Consider the following 17,120-nt stretch of genomic DNA (forward strand, 5'->3'; position numbering starts at 1 on the left):
TGCTTCCTTCTTAATTACCAATGATGTATATGCATATGAATCAATTATCTAATTCTATACCCCCTTTACCCCTATTCCTATAAACAAGACCACCTTATCATCTTTTAGTCATGAAGACAATAAGGTTACACCAAAAAACCACTTACCACACCCCTCAGTTACACTGATTTCTTGGTTGGGTGTTGATAGAATTGCCTCACATGTCTTGTTCCATATCCTATCGTGTTTCAATAAAAGTGTTATGTTTGATTAAAAAAATTTAACATTCATTATCATTATTGGCCCGAAACAACATATAAGACATGATTTGAGAGAACAGATTTTTGTGTTGACCATTGTAACATAGTCTTCTATCATAAATAATAATAATAGATGACTAACAAAAATTGAGAAACAAGTAGAACAACACAAATAAAATCATCTAGAGAAGTTAATCAAGCAATTGTTTTAGGTGGTGTAGAACACTGCATTGAGAACCATTACTTTCTACATCATACTCTTTGTTATGCATTAGTTGCTCCACATATACGTCTAATTTCACCCTCATCACCTGTTTTAACTCCAACACTAGTGAGTTTCATGAAAGACTGGTCCCAACTTTCAAAGAAAAGTTCTTGATCATTTGCAAAATCTTCCACAAATTTCCTTGTGCTATCATCATTTAACAAAACAGAATCTGACTGGAATAGCCCTTTATGGACCACAAGATTTTTGTAGTACTGGTTGTCAAAGACCATAGATGTTTCAGGATCAATGTTCACTGTCACAGATGCCATATCACTAGATGGACACTGTTTCTTTAGTTCATTGGCATAGCTATTGTCAATGGTTTTGTCAATGAGCTTTCCCATGGAATCTTCTTGGAACCTATCTCTGAATGTGTTGCAATGAGCCTCTCCTATGGTGTGAGCTCCTGCAATGTTTTACTATCACTTAGTTAGTATTATATAGTAGAGTTTGTGTACCTAAACTTTTAAACATCATATTTTAAATTGTATAGATTTATCTCAATCTCTTACTATTTTTTTATGTATGCACACATTCTAAAAATACTTCAAAAAATTGAAAGGGTACCAAACATTGTCCTTGTATTGATGTTTATGAGACATTATCCTATCTAGTATAACATTAAAGAGAACACAGAGAAAGATTAACACATGCAATGCTGGTTGACTATCAATTAATTCATATTATAGAAACTTATGCTAATTTCAAACAGTACTTGTTTAAATATCCAAAATGTTGACAGAAAAAATTGTTTAGGAGGTTTTATCTGCCATAGTTCAATTCTCTTGCTTTATGGAATTTTGCTCCAAGTCAAAATGCTCCTAAATTGTTGAATGGAAATAAAATAAATGTCATCTCAGGGTATTGAGAGGCTGAAGAATCAAAGGGAAGATGATTGTTAAAGAGGAAAAAACCAATAATTATGATCATTCCTTTGTATGGACATAGAACATGCACCTGAAAGGACAACAAGATCAAATAAGGACAATCCTTTTGCAGAGAAGATCTTAACCATCTCATCCATTGTAAAACTTGTATCCACTATGTTTGGTCTAACATTGGAAGCAACTGAAACCATTCCATCTTTCCTACCTGTAGGAATCGGAATCATCGGTCCACCAGCCTGTTCTCAAATACCCTTCATCGGTTAATTATTGTGTACCAAGAGAGAAGTCAATGTATTTATGTAGAATATAGAAAGTTCATTGAAGAAGAACTTACAATTTCAACAGCATCTCTAGCAGCAAGAGCAATTATGTCTGCACAAGAAACAGTTCCAGGACAGAACAGCTCAAGCACTCTTTTTGCTGATTCTATAACTGAATATCCTCCAACAGACCTATTTCCTGGATCAGTTTGCTCTGTATTATTCCCTTGTAGCATCAAAGATGCATCACAACCCTGCATTAAAACAATGAAGGTTATAAAACAAAGGTGCATGATAATGTATTGGTAGCTGAATTTTTAGTACATAAACCAGAAGATATCATATTTCCTGAAGAAGCATGCTTTAACTTGTAATAAACTTTGTTGGATGCATTGTATTGGAGTGATAGTAACTAACCTCAACAAAGCAATCATGGAAAACCAAGCGAAGGAGCTTCCCAGGAATGGAAGGATCATCAGAAGATGAAGATCTTACAGTGTTTCTTATGAGAAACTCTGCAGTTGGGCATGAAGCTGCATAGAAGTTGAAAGAGAGACTAGCAGAAACATAAGCAACAAAACAAAATACACAAAAAAGACAAGACAGTGTTTTGGAAAGAATTAGTGTTCTTGTCTCCATTAAACAAAGTTTAGTCTTTTTTTGGTTCAATCGCAGGAGTATTGTATTTGCAGTACGCATAGACTCTTCCTTTCACTTGAAAATGAAACATATCATAAAAAAAGAGATATAGAAAAGGTGTGGGGTCATTTCTGCTATACCACAAGAGTGTGTCACTCCGTGTGTCATTTTCTCTGATTGGTCGAAAAACATATATTTAAATTTAAACTTTAATAATAAATTATTTTTCTGACCGATCAATACATGAAATGACATAATGTTTGAGAGAGAAGATATGCTTTGCATAATGGGCAGGAATTTAAAGCCACATTTATGTAGTTAGTTGATGTCAGTAGGTAGATGAGAGATTTGGTTTTGTAATGTTACTCAACCCAATTATCTTATCACTTCTCTCATCAAGCATTTAAAGATGCTGCGTAATAGTAACTCTTAATAAATAGTATATATACTACAATAATAGAAACTGTTACTTGTGCCACGCGTTACTCATAAATGGTGATACAATTACTTCATGATTAACGGTCAACTATGGAACAAACTTATTTGAAGAAAGGGTTCATGATATCTTTATGTCACATTTTAATTCTATTTCTAAAAATAAGCATATAAAGTTTATGTTTCTTGATTCCACCCTTTGCATCGTAATAAGCTGAAATAAATGAATTGAATCAGAATGTCGTTGAAAAGTTTGTTAGAATCATAAACACCAATCATATTAGTCCCCATATTTAAACCACTTAATTAGTTACTTTGGGTAATGGTCAACAAAACCTAATTTAATATACTTCAAACATTAATAAATTTATGCTTAATTAATTGTTTATTTTTATTATATCATTTTGTTTAATTATGGCTTCCTATAAAATTTTGATGTCACTGCCTACCAACTTATCAATTATTTGAAAAGATAACGAGGATACGACTTGCTCTAGATGAATAGAATTTGTGTTGCATATACTTCGTGATTGTAACTTTGTTAGATCTTTGTAGGACAGTGTCACTTACAGCCACCCATCTTTCTTTGTGAATGATTTGCATGACTGGATAACTAGAAACCTCGATCCTCAAATTTGTTGAATATGCCGATTATTCATCCCCAAAGCTTTGATATTATGCTTTGTCCATTTGGAAAATGAGAAACAATATGGTGTTCAAGGGTGATACTTTCAACATGCAGGAAATTCTCTATTATGCACGTCGGTTGGCAACCGATTATGCAAATGATACCAACTTGAGATTTCTTCCGTTTTCTCTTAGTAGTCCAATATACAAACAAATTTTGGTTGGTTGGGACTCCCCTCCACTAGGATGGTATAAGTGCAATATGGACGGTTCAGTTCGAAGGACAACTAATATAGCAGGTTGTGGTGGAGTTTGTAGAGATGATTCAGATGAGTGGTTGTTTGGTTTCTATAAGAACTTGGGTTCATCTACTATTTTGTGGGCAGAACTATGGGGTATTTACTCTATGCTAACTTTAGCTTGGGGTAAAGGTTTAAAGAAATTAATTCTTGAAAGTGTTTTCAAGGTAGTTATCGATTTGATTTCTAATGGTTGTGATCAGTTCCATCCTTACGTCTCTTTGGTGGATGTTATTAGAACCTGGTTGGGTAGAGATTGGGATGTTCAATGCGTGCACATACATAAGGAGGCAAACTAGGTGACAAATTTCATGGCTAACATGTCACATGATGTGGATGTAGGAACTTACCTTGTGGAGCTTCCACCAACTACGTGTAGAAATTTGCTTTTGTTTGACTTTACGGAAATGTATTTTTCTAGATCTATCTTATCTTAGTCAATTTGAGGTTCTAGCCTCTCCATTGTACCAAAAAAAAAAGATTATGAGGCAATGAAGAAATTAGGTCAATTTTCTGACTTACCATGGCCCAAATCCCGAATGAGAGAGAGGCTTAGTGGATTCTATTATGGTGTTTAGCCCAAATGGATATTGACATTGAAGAAGAACAATGAGATCTTGATGGACATTCTTATATAACATGCATAGCAAGGTCATCCCACTTTGAACAGTGGGGTCCTACTTGGATTTGATTTTGAAACCCATTTGTTGTCACCTTGAGGAACATGTTCATAGTGGAGTATTGTTAGTATCTTTTCGATTGTTCTTAGTTTAGTTTTATTTGATATTGTTAGGATCTTAAGTCTATCTTTACTTGTTAATTGGTTAAGGTTGTGTTTTCATCTTAAATTATATTTATCTTGATTGGGCAAAGGTTTATTATTATAAATAAAGACTACTGCCATTATTACATATATTAACATTTGATCTTATGTGTTTTAAAATATTAAGTTGTAAGGTTTTTGAAAGTTCTCCTTGGATCGTTTTCAGTTTAAGTTTATAATTCTCCTTTTTTATTAGTGCATATGTTTTTTTTTCTTTATTTTTAAATTGTAACTTTCTACGAGTTCATTAGTTGATTTTATGCCACGAGATCGGGTAAATTTATGTTAAGTGACTACGTAATATGATGACAACCATGGCTATAGTTACCAAGTTTGTAATATTTTCAAAGTGTATGATTTTTCTTATACATTGTCAATTATTCATCATTCATGTTTAGTCATTATTAACATTTTAAAAAGTAATATAAATAAATAATGATTAATATATTAAATATATTCATAACAAATAAATCTACTCTCTTATATGTATAAGAGATAAACAATTTGTCAATTCTACTTATATGTGTAACAATTTTGTATTAAAAAATTAACAGTATTAACGCTTAGTTATGAAAACAGTAAAGTCAAGAATTAGTTCCTCTTCAATACAACAATTATAACAGTTATATAATCATATTAGTCAAAGTCGATCAAAATAGATCATATTAATAGTTTTCATTTTAATTGTATTGGTCAAACGGATTAATTTTCATTTAAAATTATAAAATGACAATTTTTAACAAAATGTGATTGGGGAGAATCAAACATACAATAATTACTTTTATTTATATTTTTAAAATATGGTATACCACCATATCGCGCATTATATTTTAAATAATAGTTTAAATAAATGTATTTATCACATTCTTTATTAGTTCTTAAAATTAAAACATTAATATTAGTATAATATATATGTATATCTAATTTTCATCCTATATAATTTAATTAGAAAATAGCATATTTTAGTACCTTGACCAGTTTAATTACTAAGATATTAATAAAAATAGTATTACATGTTGTAATAATTAAAATTGTCATAACCAAAAAAATAATTAAAATTGTGCAAAAGTTTGAACATCTTGTTATAGAACATTTTCAATTTTCATTAATTACATACTTGATTTAGGTTGTGTTGTCCATAAAATGTTGCACAATATTTAGGAATTGGTTTGGGGAATTATGCAAAATCAAGAAATTCAATTAATCTTTTATTTCTACTAAAAATATTAATTTTTTCTTATTATACTATTCTCAATTATTCTCTTCACTATTATTTGTTATATCTTCACAACAGTGAGGATAAATATATAAATGATAAAGAAATAATTAATATTATTTTTAAACATTTCATATTATTCATATTATTTACTTTTCAAAAAATAAATATAAATTGTCAATAGTTTTATAACCAGCCATAGAGAAAAGAGCAATATTATTATTTTCATTTGCATAAGAGGTGGATGTCTATTTCACATTCAACTGAACTGAAATAATTCTCAGCAGCTACATTATCAGCCTAATGATAATTCAACAAATCAATAAGCAAATACAACTGCAAGAAAAAACAACAAATCTAGCTTATTTATGTGTTCCAAAACCTTCCATCATCAAATGGATTCCAAGGCCACATTGCCAATCATTTTAGCCAATGGTATAGGGCACTTTGTGACAATATCAAACCTAGAACGATTTGAGGCATGTCCAAAGAGTGATAAAGATAACTGAGCAAGCTCCATTGGAGTCAACTTTGAAGAGAGAAATCCTTTCCAGTAATGAGGCTTTAAGTCAAAAAATGCATCAAAGAAACTCCTAGATCCATTCAAATCAAGCTTCAACAAAGTCTCCATTCCAAAAGTGTAAAATTCTCTATTGAGTCTTCTCTCAGAAGTCCACAAGCTATTCCAAACTTTATGATGAAGGGGTTTCCCTCTGATCATTCTGTTAGAGCCAAGACACTCAGATATTGCAAAAGCAACAATAGGTGCTAGAGCCATTGTTCTAGCTACCATGTACCCTGTGGAAGGGTGAACTACCCCAGAAGTTCCACCAATAGCCATCACATTTTGAGGAATCTGGGGTAGTGGTCCTCCCATTGGAATCAAACACTTCTCATCCTCCAATATCCTTTTCACTCTAATACCCAAGTGTCTTAGCCTTGCAACCATTCTTTTCTTTATCTCAATATATGACAAAACTGGACGGCTAACAAGTGAAGTTTCTTCAAGAAATATCAAATTAGAATCAAATGGCATTGCATATAAGAAAGTAGGAATCTTTGAATTGTTAACTCTCATGTATGGTTCATTCCCAAGATGGGTATCCCTCCAATCCATCAAAACCATCTTGTCTAAATCAAAAGGGTGACCATCAACCTCAGCTAAAATACCATGAGCAATCTGAAAACCTTCGTTTTTCTTTTTTATTCTATGATCAAACTCTGTGAAAGTACTAGAAAAACCACTAGCATCAACAACTAAACTCCCTTTCAATTCTACTCCATTATCACAGAAAACCGTAGACTCAAACTCTTGCTGATCAATTTTCCACACCTTTGACTTACAAAATCTAACCCCATTGGAGACACACTTTTCAAGCAAATTCCTTTTAAGTTTGTTCCTACCAACCCTCCCATAAGGACGATCCAAATACTTGGTCCTACCCTCATCAACATAAACACAAGCCATAGGCCATGTTTTATCAAAGCAATCATCAAGGCCAAGATTATCAAACTCATCAACCCACGCTCCATAATTGTTAGGCCACACAGAAAGAGGGTCAGGATCAACACAACAAACCTTAATTCCATAGAGGGAGACTTGTTCCGCTAGCCTTATGCCTGCAGGACCAGCACCAACGACGATCACATCGAAACGAGGGCGATCAGATGGATTATACCATGGAAGATCAATGTCTAAAGCTTCAGGTTGTTGCTCTGATTTCAAGTCAAGGAAATTCCAAGTACTTTTTGTGTTGGTGCTGTTGATCCTGGTGCCACTGGATTGTAACATTGAAGGTGTTTTTTTGTGGTGGGTGGTTGAAAGAAGAGATAATGAAGAAGGTGGTGTGGGTGAGTGGAGAAAATGGTGAGTGTTAGTAGGAGGAGGTGGTGAGGTTAATAACATAAAACGAGTATCCATTTTGAAGAAAGAAGAGACAAGGAGAAAGGAGGAAGCAAAGCAAAGCAATATTTGTTATACGTGATGTTGACAAAGAGGAACCATAAATCATAAAACTACGTAGACTACTATCATGTTTCACACCTTTATATATGGCGCAATGTTTTGAAATAGAGTTGGTGGATAAACGTGTAAATATCCTAGGCCTATGGGCCTAAACCTCACCTACTTTCTTCTGGGCTTATATATTCTCACTTTCACACCCCTATGTGTACACTTCAATTTTCTTATAAATTCTTTTGTTTTACTCAAGGATTAATGTTATGGGATTAATTTTATTTCATTCAAGGATTAATGATATAGAGGCGTAGAATTTTTTTTGGTATAGAGGATTTGGGTTTAGGATAGTGTTGCTTAGAATTTAGATAATTGAAAACGCAACAGTCAGATGTAGAAACCACGTGTATAAACAAACTACAAAGGGCACCATTTCGAGTTAAACATGTTGTCACATAGAAGGCAGAGTAAGTTTGTTAAATAAAAATGTTCATAATAGGTCAAAGAAAGTTTCGTAAAAAGGTTCTTCTATAACAAATGTTTTCTACCTTAAAGGCTTTAACATGCCTTAGACAAATTTTCTGCATTCTGTTTCTTAAGTACACAAGCATTCATAAAGGGGCTCTTAAATTCTTCCTACATTTCTTCACATTTTGTTCAACGCCATTCAGTCCTTTACCTGTATCAAGATTTCAAATTTTAAATCCAGTACACAACGAGTCTGGCTTCTGGTCTTTGAATACAGAAGAAAAAAGAAAGAATACGACAATACAGAACATATGCAACAATTAGCAACAAATTTCTTGACAATGACAACGATCAAATTAACCCAACTTATCAGGTTAATGAATAAAAGGTACAGTTAAGAGCAATTACAGATCCAGCTGCACTAACAACTAATAATGCAACCGGCAAAATCATGGGTCACATTCATCATAATTTGATTTTCTGGTGGTCGGAGCATAAGGTTAGATAGTCAATATTTGATCTCACGACTGTGACTAACACAAGGCCTGAAAGCTTTCCTTTCCTCTCATTTTTTGTGAGTTAATGTACATGCCACTGAACTGCATATTAGAGGGTGGAAAATCCACGATCTCTGGTGTACACACATCCTGAGAATTTTGTGTAAGCACTAGCCATAAAATGCTAGCTGCATGCTAATTGCAATGATGATTTACGAATTCAAAGTCTCGGTTTCCACATCATCAACTTTTGGTAGCTCCTTGTCATCGTCGTCGTCATCATCATCCACATCATCAATGGGAATGTCCTCACTGTCATAACCAACGGGACCTACAATTTTTTCAAAAAACTTGTAAGAGATTAACTCAAAAGAGATAATGGTAATTCTGGCAATATGAGTAATGATACTGACAAAAGTTTTGCAATCATAAATGCAGACCAATATATAACTAACTAATGCAGATGTTGCCAGGTATATAGTTGAAAATGCAGTTTTGCCAGTACAATTCACTTATTCTAGTCAAAATTAGCATTGCAGACTGAACAAATCTGTCCAAGGGTCTAGTTTTAATAAAAATATTAATTCCAAGGGTAACAGGGCACTCGCTATTAAGCTAAAAGGGAATTTTTGACCGGCAGGTTCTGCTCATAACTTCACATTTCAATTTTGGATGTATCATTTATGGCTGTTTTGTTATAAACTTATAGTGATTCTATCACTTTGGGGATATTGAAATTGAATAGCAACCTGGTTGCACACATGCCATTAAGCAGAACTATCTAACCTATGTAGTGTAAAGTGTAAACGCATAAGATTGAAGGTAAATAAATATTAACAATGAAAATGTCAAAAGTCGTTACTTGGGAATACTAACAAGCAATAACAACTTCTCATGCATCATTACTAACAAGGGAAAAGATAAAAGGGCTAATCATTACCTCTTTGAATTGAGGGAGACGGATAAGGTGACAAGCCCTTTGATTCAGGATTGCTATCAAGAAGATATGGAAGTTCTAGAAGCTGCAAAAGGGATTCTGTCTGAGGATTCCGAGAATGCACTGCAAGGAATGAAAGAGAAAACAGAAAAAATTAACCCTTCTTCAGTTATAACTAACCCTACAAAACATGGCAAACATCACTAAAAGATAGCTGAGTCCTTTTCCCTTCCTCAGAAACTAAAGCTATACATTAAAATGTCGCAAAAATCAATTAGTAAAAGGTTTGAACATAAGATATCAATAGGATACAGGAGCAGAGTAAATTTGTGGTTTGCAGTGTAACCAAGGAAACAAAGAAATACCAGCAGAAGAACCATGATAGTTGGATTGAGAAGGATCATAACATGGAGCTTTTCTAACAAAGTCAAAAGGTTTGAACCCTCTCTCTTGAAGCCTGCTTCTAACCATTTGACGACAATCTTCCATTCCAAGATTTACACACCTGTCAGCAAGTGCAAACAACATTATTATTATTTTTCTTCTGTTTTTTGGGTGATTGGGGAGAGAGAAAAGCAGGACAAAACAGAAGATTTTGTATGAGGACTCAAATCTTAGATGATAATTAAGGTGTTTTCACATGCACCCACACCTGAAATCTGCACCTTTGGTTGTCAGTGGGAAGATAGAGTTGAACCTCCTTGTTATGGCTAACCATTCTTCATCATAGTGAATCTCAAAAGGTCCTTCCTCTGATTCAATTTCGACAATCTGCAGACAAAGAACATGTCATGATCATAGTCACTATAGGAAATGGTTATTACAGATCACCCTGCACAGTATGATTGTAAATCTATACCTGTAAGAAATCACGCCCAGGAAGACATTTATCGAGTGCAAGGAATTTTGTCAGTGGACCCCCTTCCCCGTGTTGAACAAGAGCAGGAAACTTGCAGTGTAAGTGAGCTGAAAACCAATAATGTGGCTTCAATTTTTCCAGAAGCTGAGCAGCAGGTTTACTCCCAAGCCTTTTTTCCTCTACCTGGAAATATTATCAGCTACAGCAATCTCATGGGGGAATGTAACTAGTTATGCAATTCCTATGAAACAACATGCTTGTTTCATAGAAGATATGACTGCTCTGAAAATGTCTATGCATATGATGGTTTCTTCTATCCCTCACATAAATCCATGACTCTACTAAAAAAAATTCTTAGATTTCTTAAGCTATGCATTTTTAGCCTTCATAGTTAAAATGTATCCGAATTCTTCATCCCAAAAAAATAAAAATAAAATACACTCAAAACAATAGCTTAAGAAATAGCATAATGTTACCTCTTGCCTAAAGTAAGTCTTGCGCCGAAGAAGCTCATTCGAATCCCCATAATCAGTGATCCCAACCGGCCAATCATGTGAAAGAAAAATATCAATGGGTTCCTGAACTTGATTGAGTTTATGAACATCATATTCACGAACATGATACACAGACCTGATAGTACTCTGATCATAGGGTGGCCTCTCAAAATGTCCTGCTCAAATCTCACATTTTTAGTTACATCGGCCAGCATTGAATAATGAATACTAATAGTAAGGTGCATTTTGGTAAACAGCTTAATTAAGTACTTATTCGGTAAGCCTTTTCAAGATAAGCCAAAAAGAACTTATTTTCATAAGCTTCTCTAAGAGTTGGACTCTATTTGGCACAACTAGTTGAAAGCTTATCAGCTAGGAGGTGAAAGTTGTTAAGCTATATAATTGACTTGAAACTGTTTGGAAAAATTAGCTTATAAACTAATCGATAGATGTAAAAATGACATAAGCCCATGTCTTATAATCATGAAATAGCTTATCAAATACAAGATTTTAAGCTCCTAGCATATTGAAATAAGTCCCTCTACCAAACACCAACAAGTACCTTAATTTGGTCAGATAAGCTAGTTGACTAGCTTATAAGCCAGAAGGTGGTGTTAACAAAGTAACCAACATATTCGGACATGAAAACAAATTGTTCTTACAAACTCAAAATAAGTTATTTCAAAAACATCCTACTAGACTATTACTAACAGTAATTAGCTGATAAAAACACAGAACACATCATGAAGCAATTATAAAGAAAGAGAATAAAAAATAACCTAAATTATAGTGACGAGCATTATAAATTCCAGAAAGACCAGCAATTCGAACATTCCCAAACCTAACAACACCAGCAGCTCCCAAAAAATAAATATTAGGAGCAACCCAACCTCCATAGTAAAGTTCCCACAAATAATTAGAAGCTTCATGATTTCCACCGATAAAGATGGTTGGGTAAGGAGCAACCTCAGCGCCAGAATAATACTTCCAGAAAGAGTTCATGGTGCGATATTTGGGAAGCACGTTCAAACTCTTGAGATCATCACTGTTTCTAACTGCCTGAAAATCACCGCAACAAAGGAGAAGGTCGATTTTGGTGTTGTTGAATTTTTCAAGATGTTGAAGGGTTTTGTATACGGTGTCTAGGTCACCGTGCATGCATCCTTCCACTGCTATCTTCATCGCAAACGCTTCTCACTTCCACCGTCGACCACCCACTAAACCCTAATCACAACCACTTTTGGGAATTAGCTAACTTTCACTACCAAATAGAAATATTAGTTTTAAGTGATTGAGATAAATATATTTTATTTTGTTTATGGATGTTCCTCTTATATTTATTTATCACAATTCATAAACTATTCTTTCATAGCACTCACCCATGAATTAATACCTTTTGGATTGCAAGTTTATAGGCATCAAACTTTTAATATTTAATTGATCTAAAGATATCATAAAATCTTATGTAACTCAATTAACACTTTATGGGTTTTAGATGTAAAATTAATTTTAATAGTTGTTCTTTTGTGGTTGAATAAGAGGTTTGGGTAAGACTTTTTTTTTGTTAGTATATGAGTTGAGATTGATTTGAACCTACTGATGGGGTATTTGAAAATGTTTTCTAACGATCAAATCAATATGAGGCTATAGATGTGAAGCTCGGAAGCAATATGCAAGAAGTAAGTAGAGAATAATAATGATAAGTAATACTTTCTATTGGGAGAAATCCTTATTTATAATGGTTGAGATGAATGACGTGGTTCTGATGGGTACTGTTGGCATGACCGACCATTTGGGTCTATTGGAGGTTGTTTTTTCCGTGTCAAGTGTATTTGGTAATACTTTGTACATAGTTGACTTATAGCTTATGGTAGGTTTAGTAGCTGTATTTTAGGCATATCCTTATCACATTAGCACCTGAATATGTGAAATTTGTAGGTGGCGTAACATTGCACTACTGGCAGTGTGTCAGGCAAGAGTGGTCTCAATTCCGACCTAGTATGTCCGACAAAAAGTAATGAGTCGGTTTAAGCCTCTCAATTAGTCACGCCTAATTCTTCATCAGCTAGGAGAGAAACTCACTCAGACAACTGGAGTACTTGAATGATCGGGATGGAACAATACTTTTTGTGCCTAAAAATATTAGTTTTTACTATAAGCTAGAAATACTTTTGATGTAAAAATAAATGGTAATATTATTTTTGGAAGTCCAACATTTTACATTAAACTCACCAACATCCTCTTTTTGATAAGCAAGAGAATATGAAGAAGAAAAATTAGAGAGACCATATTCTAAAAGAAAAGTTGCACACGTTTAATTTCAAATTGACAATACAAATGACATTCTACTCGTTTTCATGAAAATAATAGAGTAATATTGTATATGCATCTTAAATTATACAACGTTTATCATAATTGTTTAACATTTTTGTATTTGTAGCATCTTCAAAAACTAAACTCATCTAAAAAGTCCAAAACTGAATGAAGAAATTTTAAGTAAATGTTGAGAGTAAAGTTGAGAAGTATCCACTCCTGTTTTGGGTGATTCACGTGTCTTAACTCTAGAAATAATTCTATCATTAAAAACAAAATAATCACATTAATCACCGCCAAAAATAATTTTAAACTTCATGCTTAAAAATAATTCTCATTAAAAATAGAAATAGATCCATTTATTCCAACAAATAAATGAAAAAAACTTATTTTACATTTCGACCATCAAATTGTAAAAAATCTAATGATTTCAATATATTTACTAATTTAAATTATTGAATTGAATTTTATTAGAATGAATAACTAGTATTTATTAGAGTAATCATAATGATAACAACAAAATTGTTCTTAGTAAAATAAACACATTCTTTATTCAAATTCACTAATGAATAGGAGTCATTTTTATTCTTATTTCGCGGAAAACCATTGAAGAACTAAAAATGAATTGTAATATTATGATGGTTTTAGAATAAATAATTAGGATATGTAGTAGATTTTTTGAGATACTCTTTTAAGATCCCTTCCCTAGAAAATAATTCTATGCGCTTATCTGAGTTCTCCAACATAACGTGTGGCCATAAAAGGATACACTAATTCCACAAGCAAAAGCCAGTGAGAGACCCACCAAAACACTCGTCATGGCTTTGGTGATTCCACCAATTTCTTGACTTCATACTACACTCCCTTCACTACTTTCCAACCTAACCCACAACACTCATCATGGCTTTGGTAAATCCATTTCTGCTACACACCAATACCTCTTTCCCTTTGCATCTTCCTTCTCCACCACCTTTCAACCAATACTCACCACAGTCACAACTTTGCACTCTATCTTCCCATACCCACTCATTCAAACCATTCTCATCTTCAAGAACGAAGCATGGTAGGTATAGAGCAGTGGCAGATATCAAAACTGAAACTTTGGTTGATGGGGAAGATCATAAAGTTCTTGTAGGTCCTTCTAGTGAGGAAGAGAGAAGAGGTGAAAGGGTAGTTGCTGATTATGATTGGGAAGAAGAATGGTATCCTTTGTATCTTACTCAGAATGTGCCTGAAGATGCACCACTTGGTCTCAAAGTTTTTGATAAGCAGCTTGTGTTGTTCAAGGATGGTAATGACCACTTTCATTGTTATGAAGATCGTTGCCCCCACAGGTGAATTCACCTCACTACTTTGTTCATAATTGTCTAAAGTGATTGAGTAAAAGTGTATGCATCTTTAATTAGATCTTGACCCACTAACACTTGCTGCAAATTTAATTAGATCATGTGAAGTTATCTTGCACTCTTGGTTGATATGGCAGTTGCAAACTTGAAATTATATGTTGCATGTGAACGGCGAAGGGTTACCTTTGACCCGGAGGGAAGTTGGGATCTAGATCCGATACCATGTTAAGGTTTCATATCAAAACCAATTGGTAATAAGAGTTTCCCAACAAATATTTAAACCATGCCTAAGAGAATGATATAGGACTTACTTCCTAACATTCCGAAAGAGATAAAGATGCCTGCTAACATGGTATTCATTGAAATTCTTAAGTCCAAATTTGTAGAAGCTGGTCCTTATGTTTTGTTCAATTCAGGTTAGCAAAACTATCTGAAGGGCAATTGATTGATGGAAGGCTAGAGTGCCTATACCATGGATGGCAATTTGAAGGTGAAGGCAAATGTGTGAAGATACCCCAGGTTGGTTATTACATACTTAGGTTTTTGGCTTACATGTTAGATCAAAATGTAATATATATATATATATATATATATATATAATGAATTCTAATATACATGTGGTCTATTTTATAAATTGAACAAAACAATATATGATGTTAATAAGTAGTTCATTTTGGTTCTACTAATAGGATTTGGATAATCTTTTTAACAACCTGCTATACTCTTGTTGTGAAGTTAAAGACCATAACACATATGTTCTGGAATCTAACTAGAGGTTTTTGTAATCAATCATAAGGGATTCTTATATGATAAAGTTTGTGTCTTTCTCCATGTTTCTATCCAATAAAACCATATCCAGTTAAAACACGAGAGGATCCAAATCCCGACTAAATGGTGTGGAACCAAAGAGTACAACAGAGCAGTTATGTTCCATCTGCATGCCAGACAGTCTTAAAGTTGTCCATGGCTAAGCCAAATGCCAAGACAATTGCTTCTAAGATTAATGTGACGAGATATTAATCATTCATTATATTCTTTCTGTTTTCAACAGCTTCCAGCTGATGCCAAAATCCCTCGATCAGCCTGTGTTAAAACATATGAGGTGAGGAACTCACAAGGTGTTCTCTGGGTATGGATGTCTAGAAAGACACCTCCAAATGTCAGCAAAATCCCTTGGTTCGAGAACTTCGCCAGGCCAGGGTTTCAAGATGTTTCAACAACTCATGAACTCCCATATGATCACTCTATTCTTCTGGAAAATCTGATGGATCCTGCTCATATCCCAATCTCACATGATAGAACAGATTGGACTGCAAAAAGAGAGGATGCACAGCCACTACTTTTTGAGGTAACCGAACGAACTGATAGAGGGTTTGCAGGTTGGTGGGGCAAAGAAAAAGATGGGTCTAAGCCTAACTTCTTACGGTTCGAGGCTCCCTGTGTTCTACAAAATAACAGGGAAATTGTTGGTGAGAATGGTGAAAAAAACTACTTCACTGGTCTGTTCCTTTGTACACCAACTGGGCAAGGTAAATCATTGCTGATAGTGAGGTTTGGAACAACAAAAAGATCCCCAATTGCAAAACTATTCCCTAAATGGTACTTCCATCAGAATGCAAGCAAGGTTTTTGAACAAGACATGGGATTCCTATCATCCCAAAATGAAATTCTACTGAAAGAAAAGGTTCCTACAAAGGAACTGTATCTGAATCTAAAATCATCAGACACATGGGTTGCTGAATACAGAAAGTGGATGGACAAAGTGGGGCATGGAATGCCTTATCATTTCGGTCACAGCACTATTTCATTGCCCGAAGAGCCTGCTGTGGTGGAACACGCACCGGCTGGCCTCGTTGCAGGACTATCAGCTTCCTCACCCGCCAAGGGGGGCATTGGAACAATGCATGCTCCAAACTTAGCCAATAGATATTTCAGGCATGTGATACATTGCAAGGGATGTAGAACTGTGATCAAAGCTTTTCAATTTTGGAAAAATGCCCTTTCAGCTGTAGCCATCGCATTAGCTGCATCGGCAATTCTGGTATCTGGGAGACAATGGAAGGCACTTCTGCTGGTATCCGCTTCGTTGTGCTCTATTGGTGTCTTTGCATGCTCAACTGCCATTACAATGAACACAACAAACTTTATCAGGACACATAGGAGATTGTGAGGGACAAGTTGTTCAAAATAGTTGTTTTCAAACAAATACTTATAGTTTGTTTTATGATACATGTTGATATTGATATATGATTGCATGAAATCTAGTGTGGTCTCTTCCCTATTATCTTTCCAAGTAAAGAAAAGAGGAAAACATCTTGGGAACTAAAACCTCAACTGAACCATTCCCTTAAATTTCAAACCGGTGGAGACTATATAATATATATAATGAGGTGTGCTAGGGAGCTTAAGCATTTACATGTTGAAATATAATCTCCTGCATCAATAGTTTAACACTGCTTCTCTATATTACATTTGTATAAGAATGACACTGCCACTGTAGTATACACGACACCACTTCTTGTTACATGTACTTACTTCCTCCATCAAAAAAATAAA

At 34.3% G+C, this 17,120-nt stretch overlaps 4 protein-coding genes across 8 annotated transcripts; 1 reads left to right on the top strand and 3 right to left on the bottom strand.

The window, feature by feature from the left end:
* Window positions 1-412: 412 nt before the first annotated feature.
* On the bottom strand, window positions 413-2,399 carry LOC109340389 (peroxidase 46-like). The gene is made up of 4 exons (XM_019578070.1): window positions 2,072-2,399; window positions 1,729-1,908; window positions 1,465-1,630; window positions 413-913 (listed from the first exon to the last, which is right to left on the bottom strand). The coding sequence occupies exons 1-4, from the start codon at window positions 2,351-2,353 to the stop codon at window positions 504-506; spliced, it is 1,038 nt and encodes a 345-aa protein (XP_019433615.1). The 5' UTR covers window positions 2,354-2,399; the 3' UTR covers window positions 413-503.
* Window positions 2,400-5,920: 3,521 nt separating this feature from the next.
* Window positions 5,921-7,694, bottom strand: LOC109340387 (capsanthin/capsorubin synthase, chromoplastic-like). The gene is made up of 2 exons (XM_019578064.1): window positions 6,076-7,694; window positions 5,921-6,029 (listed from the first exon to the last, which is right to left on the bottom strand). The coding sequence occupies exon 1, from the start codon at window positions 7,612-7,614 to the stop codon at window positions 6,085-6,087; it is 1,530 nt and encodes a 509-aa protein (XP_019433609.1). The 5' UTR covers window positions 7,615-7,694; the 3' UTR covers window positions 5,921-6,029; window positions 6,076-6,084.
* A 514-nt stretch (window positions 7,695-8,208) lies between these two features.
* On the bottom strand, window positions 8,209-12,208 carry LOC109340388 (lariat debranching enzyme). 5 transcript variants are annotated; one of them, XM_019578068.1, is made up of 8 exons: window positions 11,685-12,207; window positions 10,888-11,081; window positions 10,412-10,594; window positions 10,205-10,323; window positions 9,918-10,057; window positions 9,556-9,675; window positions 8,824-8,946; window positions 8,341-8,769 (listed from the first exon to the last, which is right to left on the bottom strand). In XM_019578068.1, the coding sequence occupies exons 1-7, from the start codon at window positions 12,085-12,087 to the stop codon at window positions 8,828-8,830; spliced, it is 1,278 nt and encodes a 425-aa protein (XP_019433613.1). In that variant the 5' UTR covers window positions 12,088-12,207; the 3' UTR covers window positions 8,341-8,769; window positions 8,824-8,827. The 5 variants fall into 5 exon arrangements, with proteins under 5 accessions (XP_019433614.1, XP_019433613.1, XP_019433611.1 ...); XM_019578066.1 differs by having other exon boundaries at window positions 8,341-8,747; window positions 8,819-8,946; XM_019578067.1 differs by having other exon boundaries at window positions 8,341-8,764; window positions 8,801-8,946.
* Window positions 12,209-13,961: 1,753 nt separating this feature from the next.
* LOC109340386 (protein TIC 55, chloroplastic-like) lies at window positions 13,962-16,838 on the top strand. The gene is made up of 4 exons (XM_019578063.1): window positions 13,962-14,048; window positions 14,131-14,552; window positions 14,981-15,083; window positions 15,616-16,838. The coding sequence occupies exons 1-4, from the start codon at window positions 14,037-14,039 to the stop codon at window positions 16,732-16,734; spliced, it is 1,656 nt and encodes a 551-aa protein (XP_019433608.1). The 5' UTR covers window positions 13,962-14,036; the 3' UTR covers window positions 16,735-16,838.
* Window positions 16,839-17,120: the final 282 nt, after the last annotated feature.

Source organism: Lupinus angustifolius, unplaced genomic scaffold (assembly GCF_001865875.1).
Source record: "Lupinus angustifolius cultivar Tanjil unplaced genomic scaffold, LupAngTanjil_v1.0 Scaffold_166_13, whole genome shotgun sequence".
Classification (NCBI taxonomy): domain Eukaryota; kingdom Viridiplantae; phylum Streptophyta; class Magnoliopsida; order Fabales; family Fabaceae; genus Lupinus; species Lupinus angustifolius.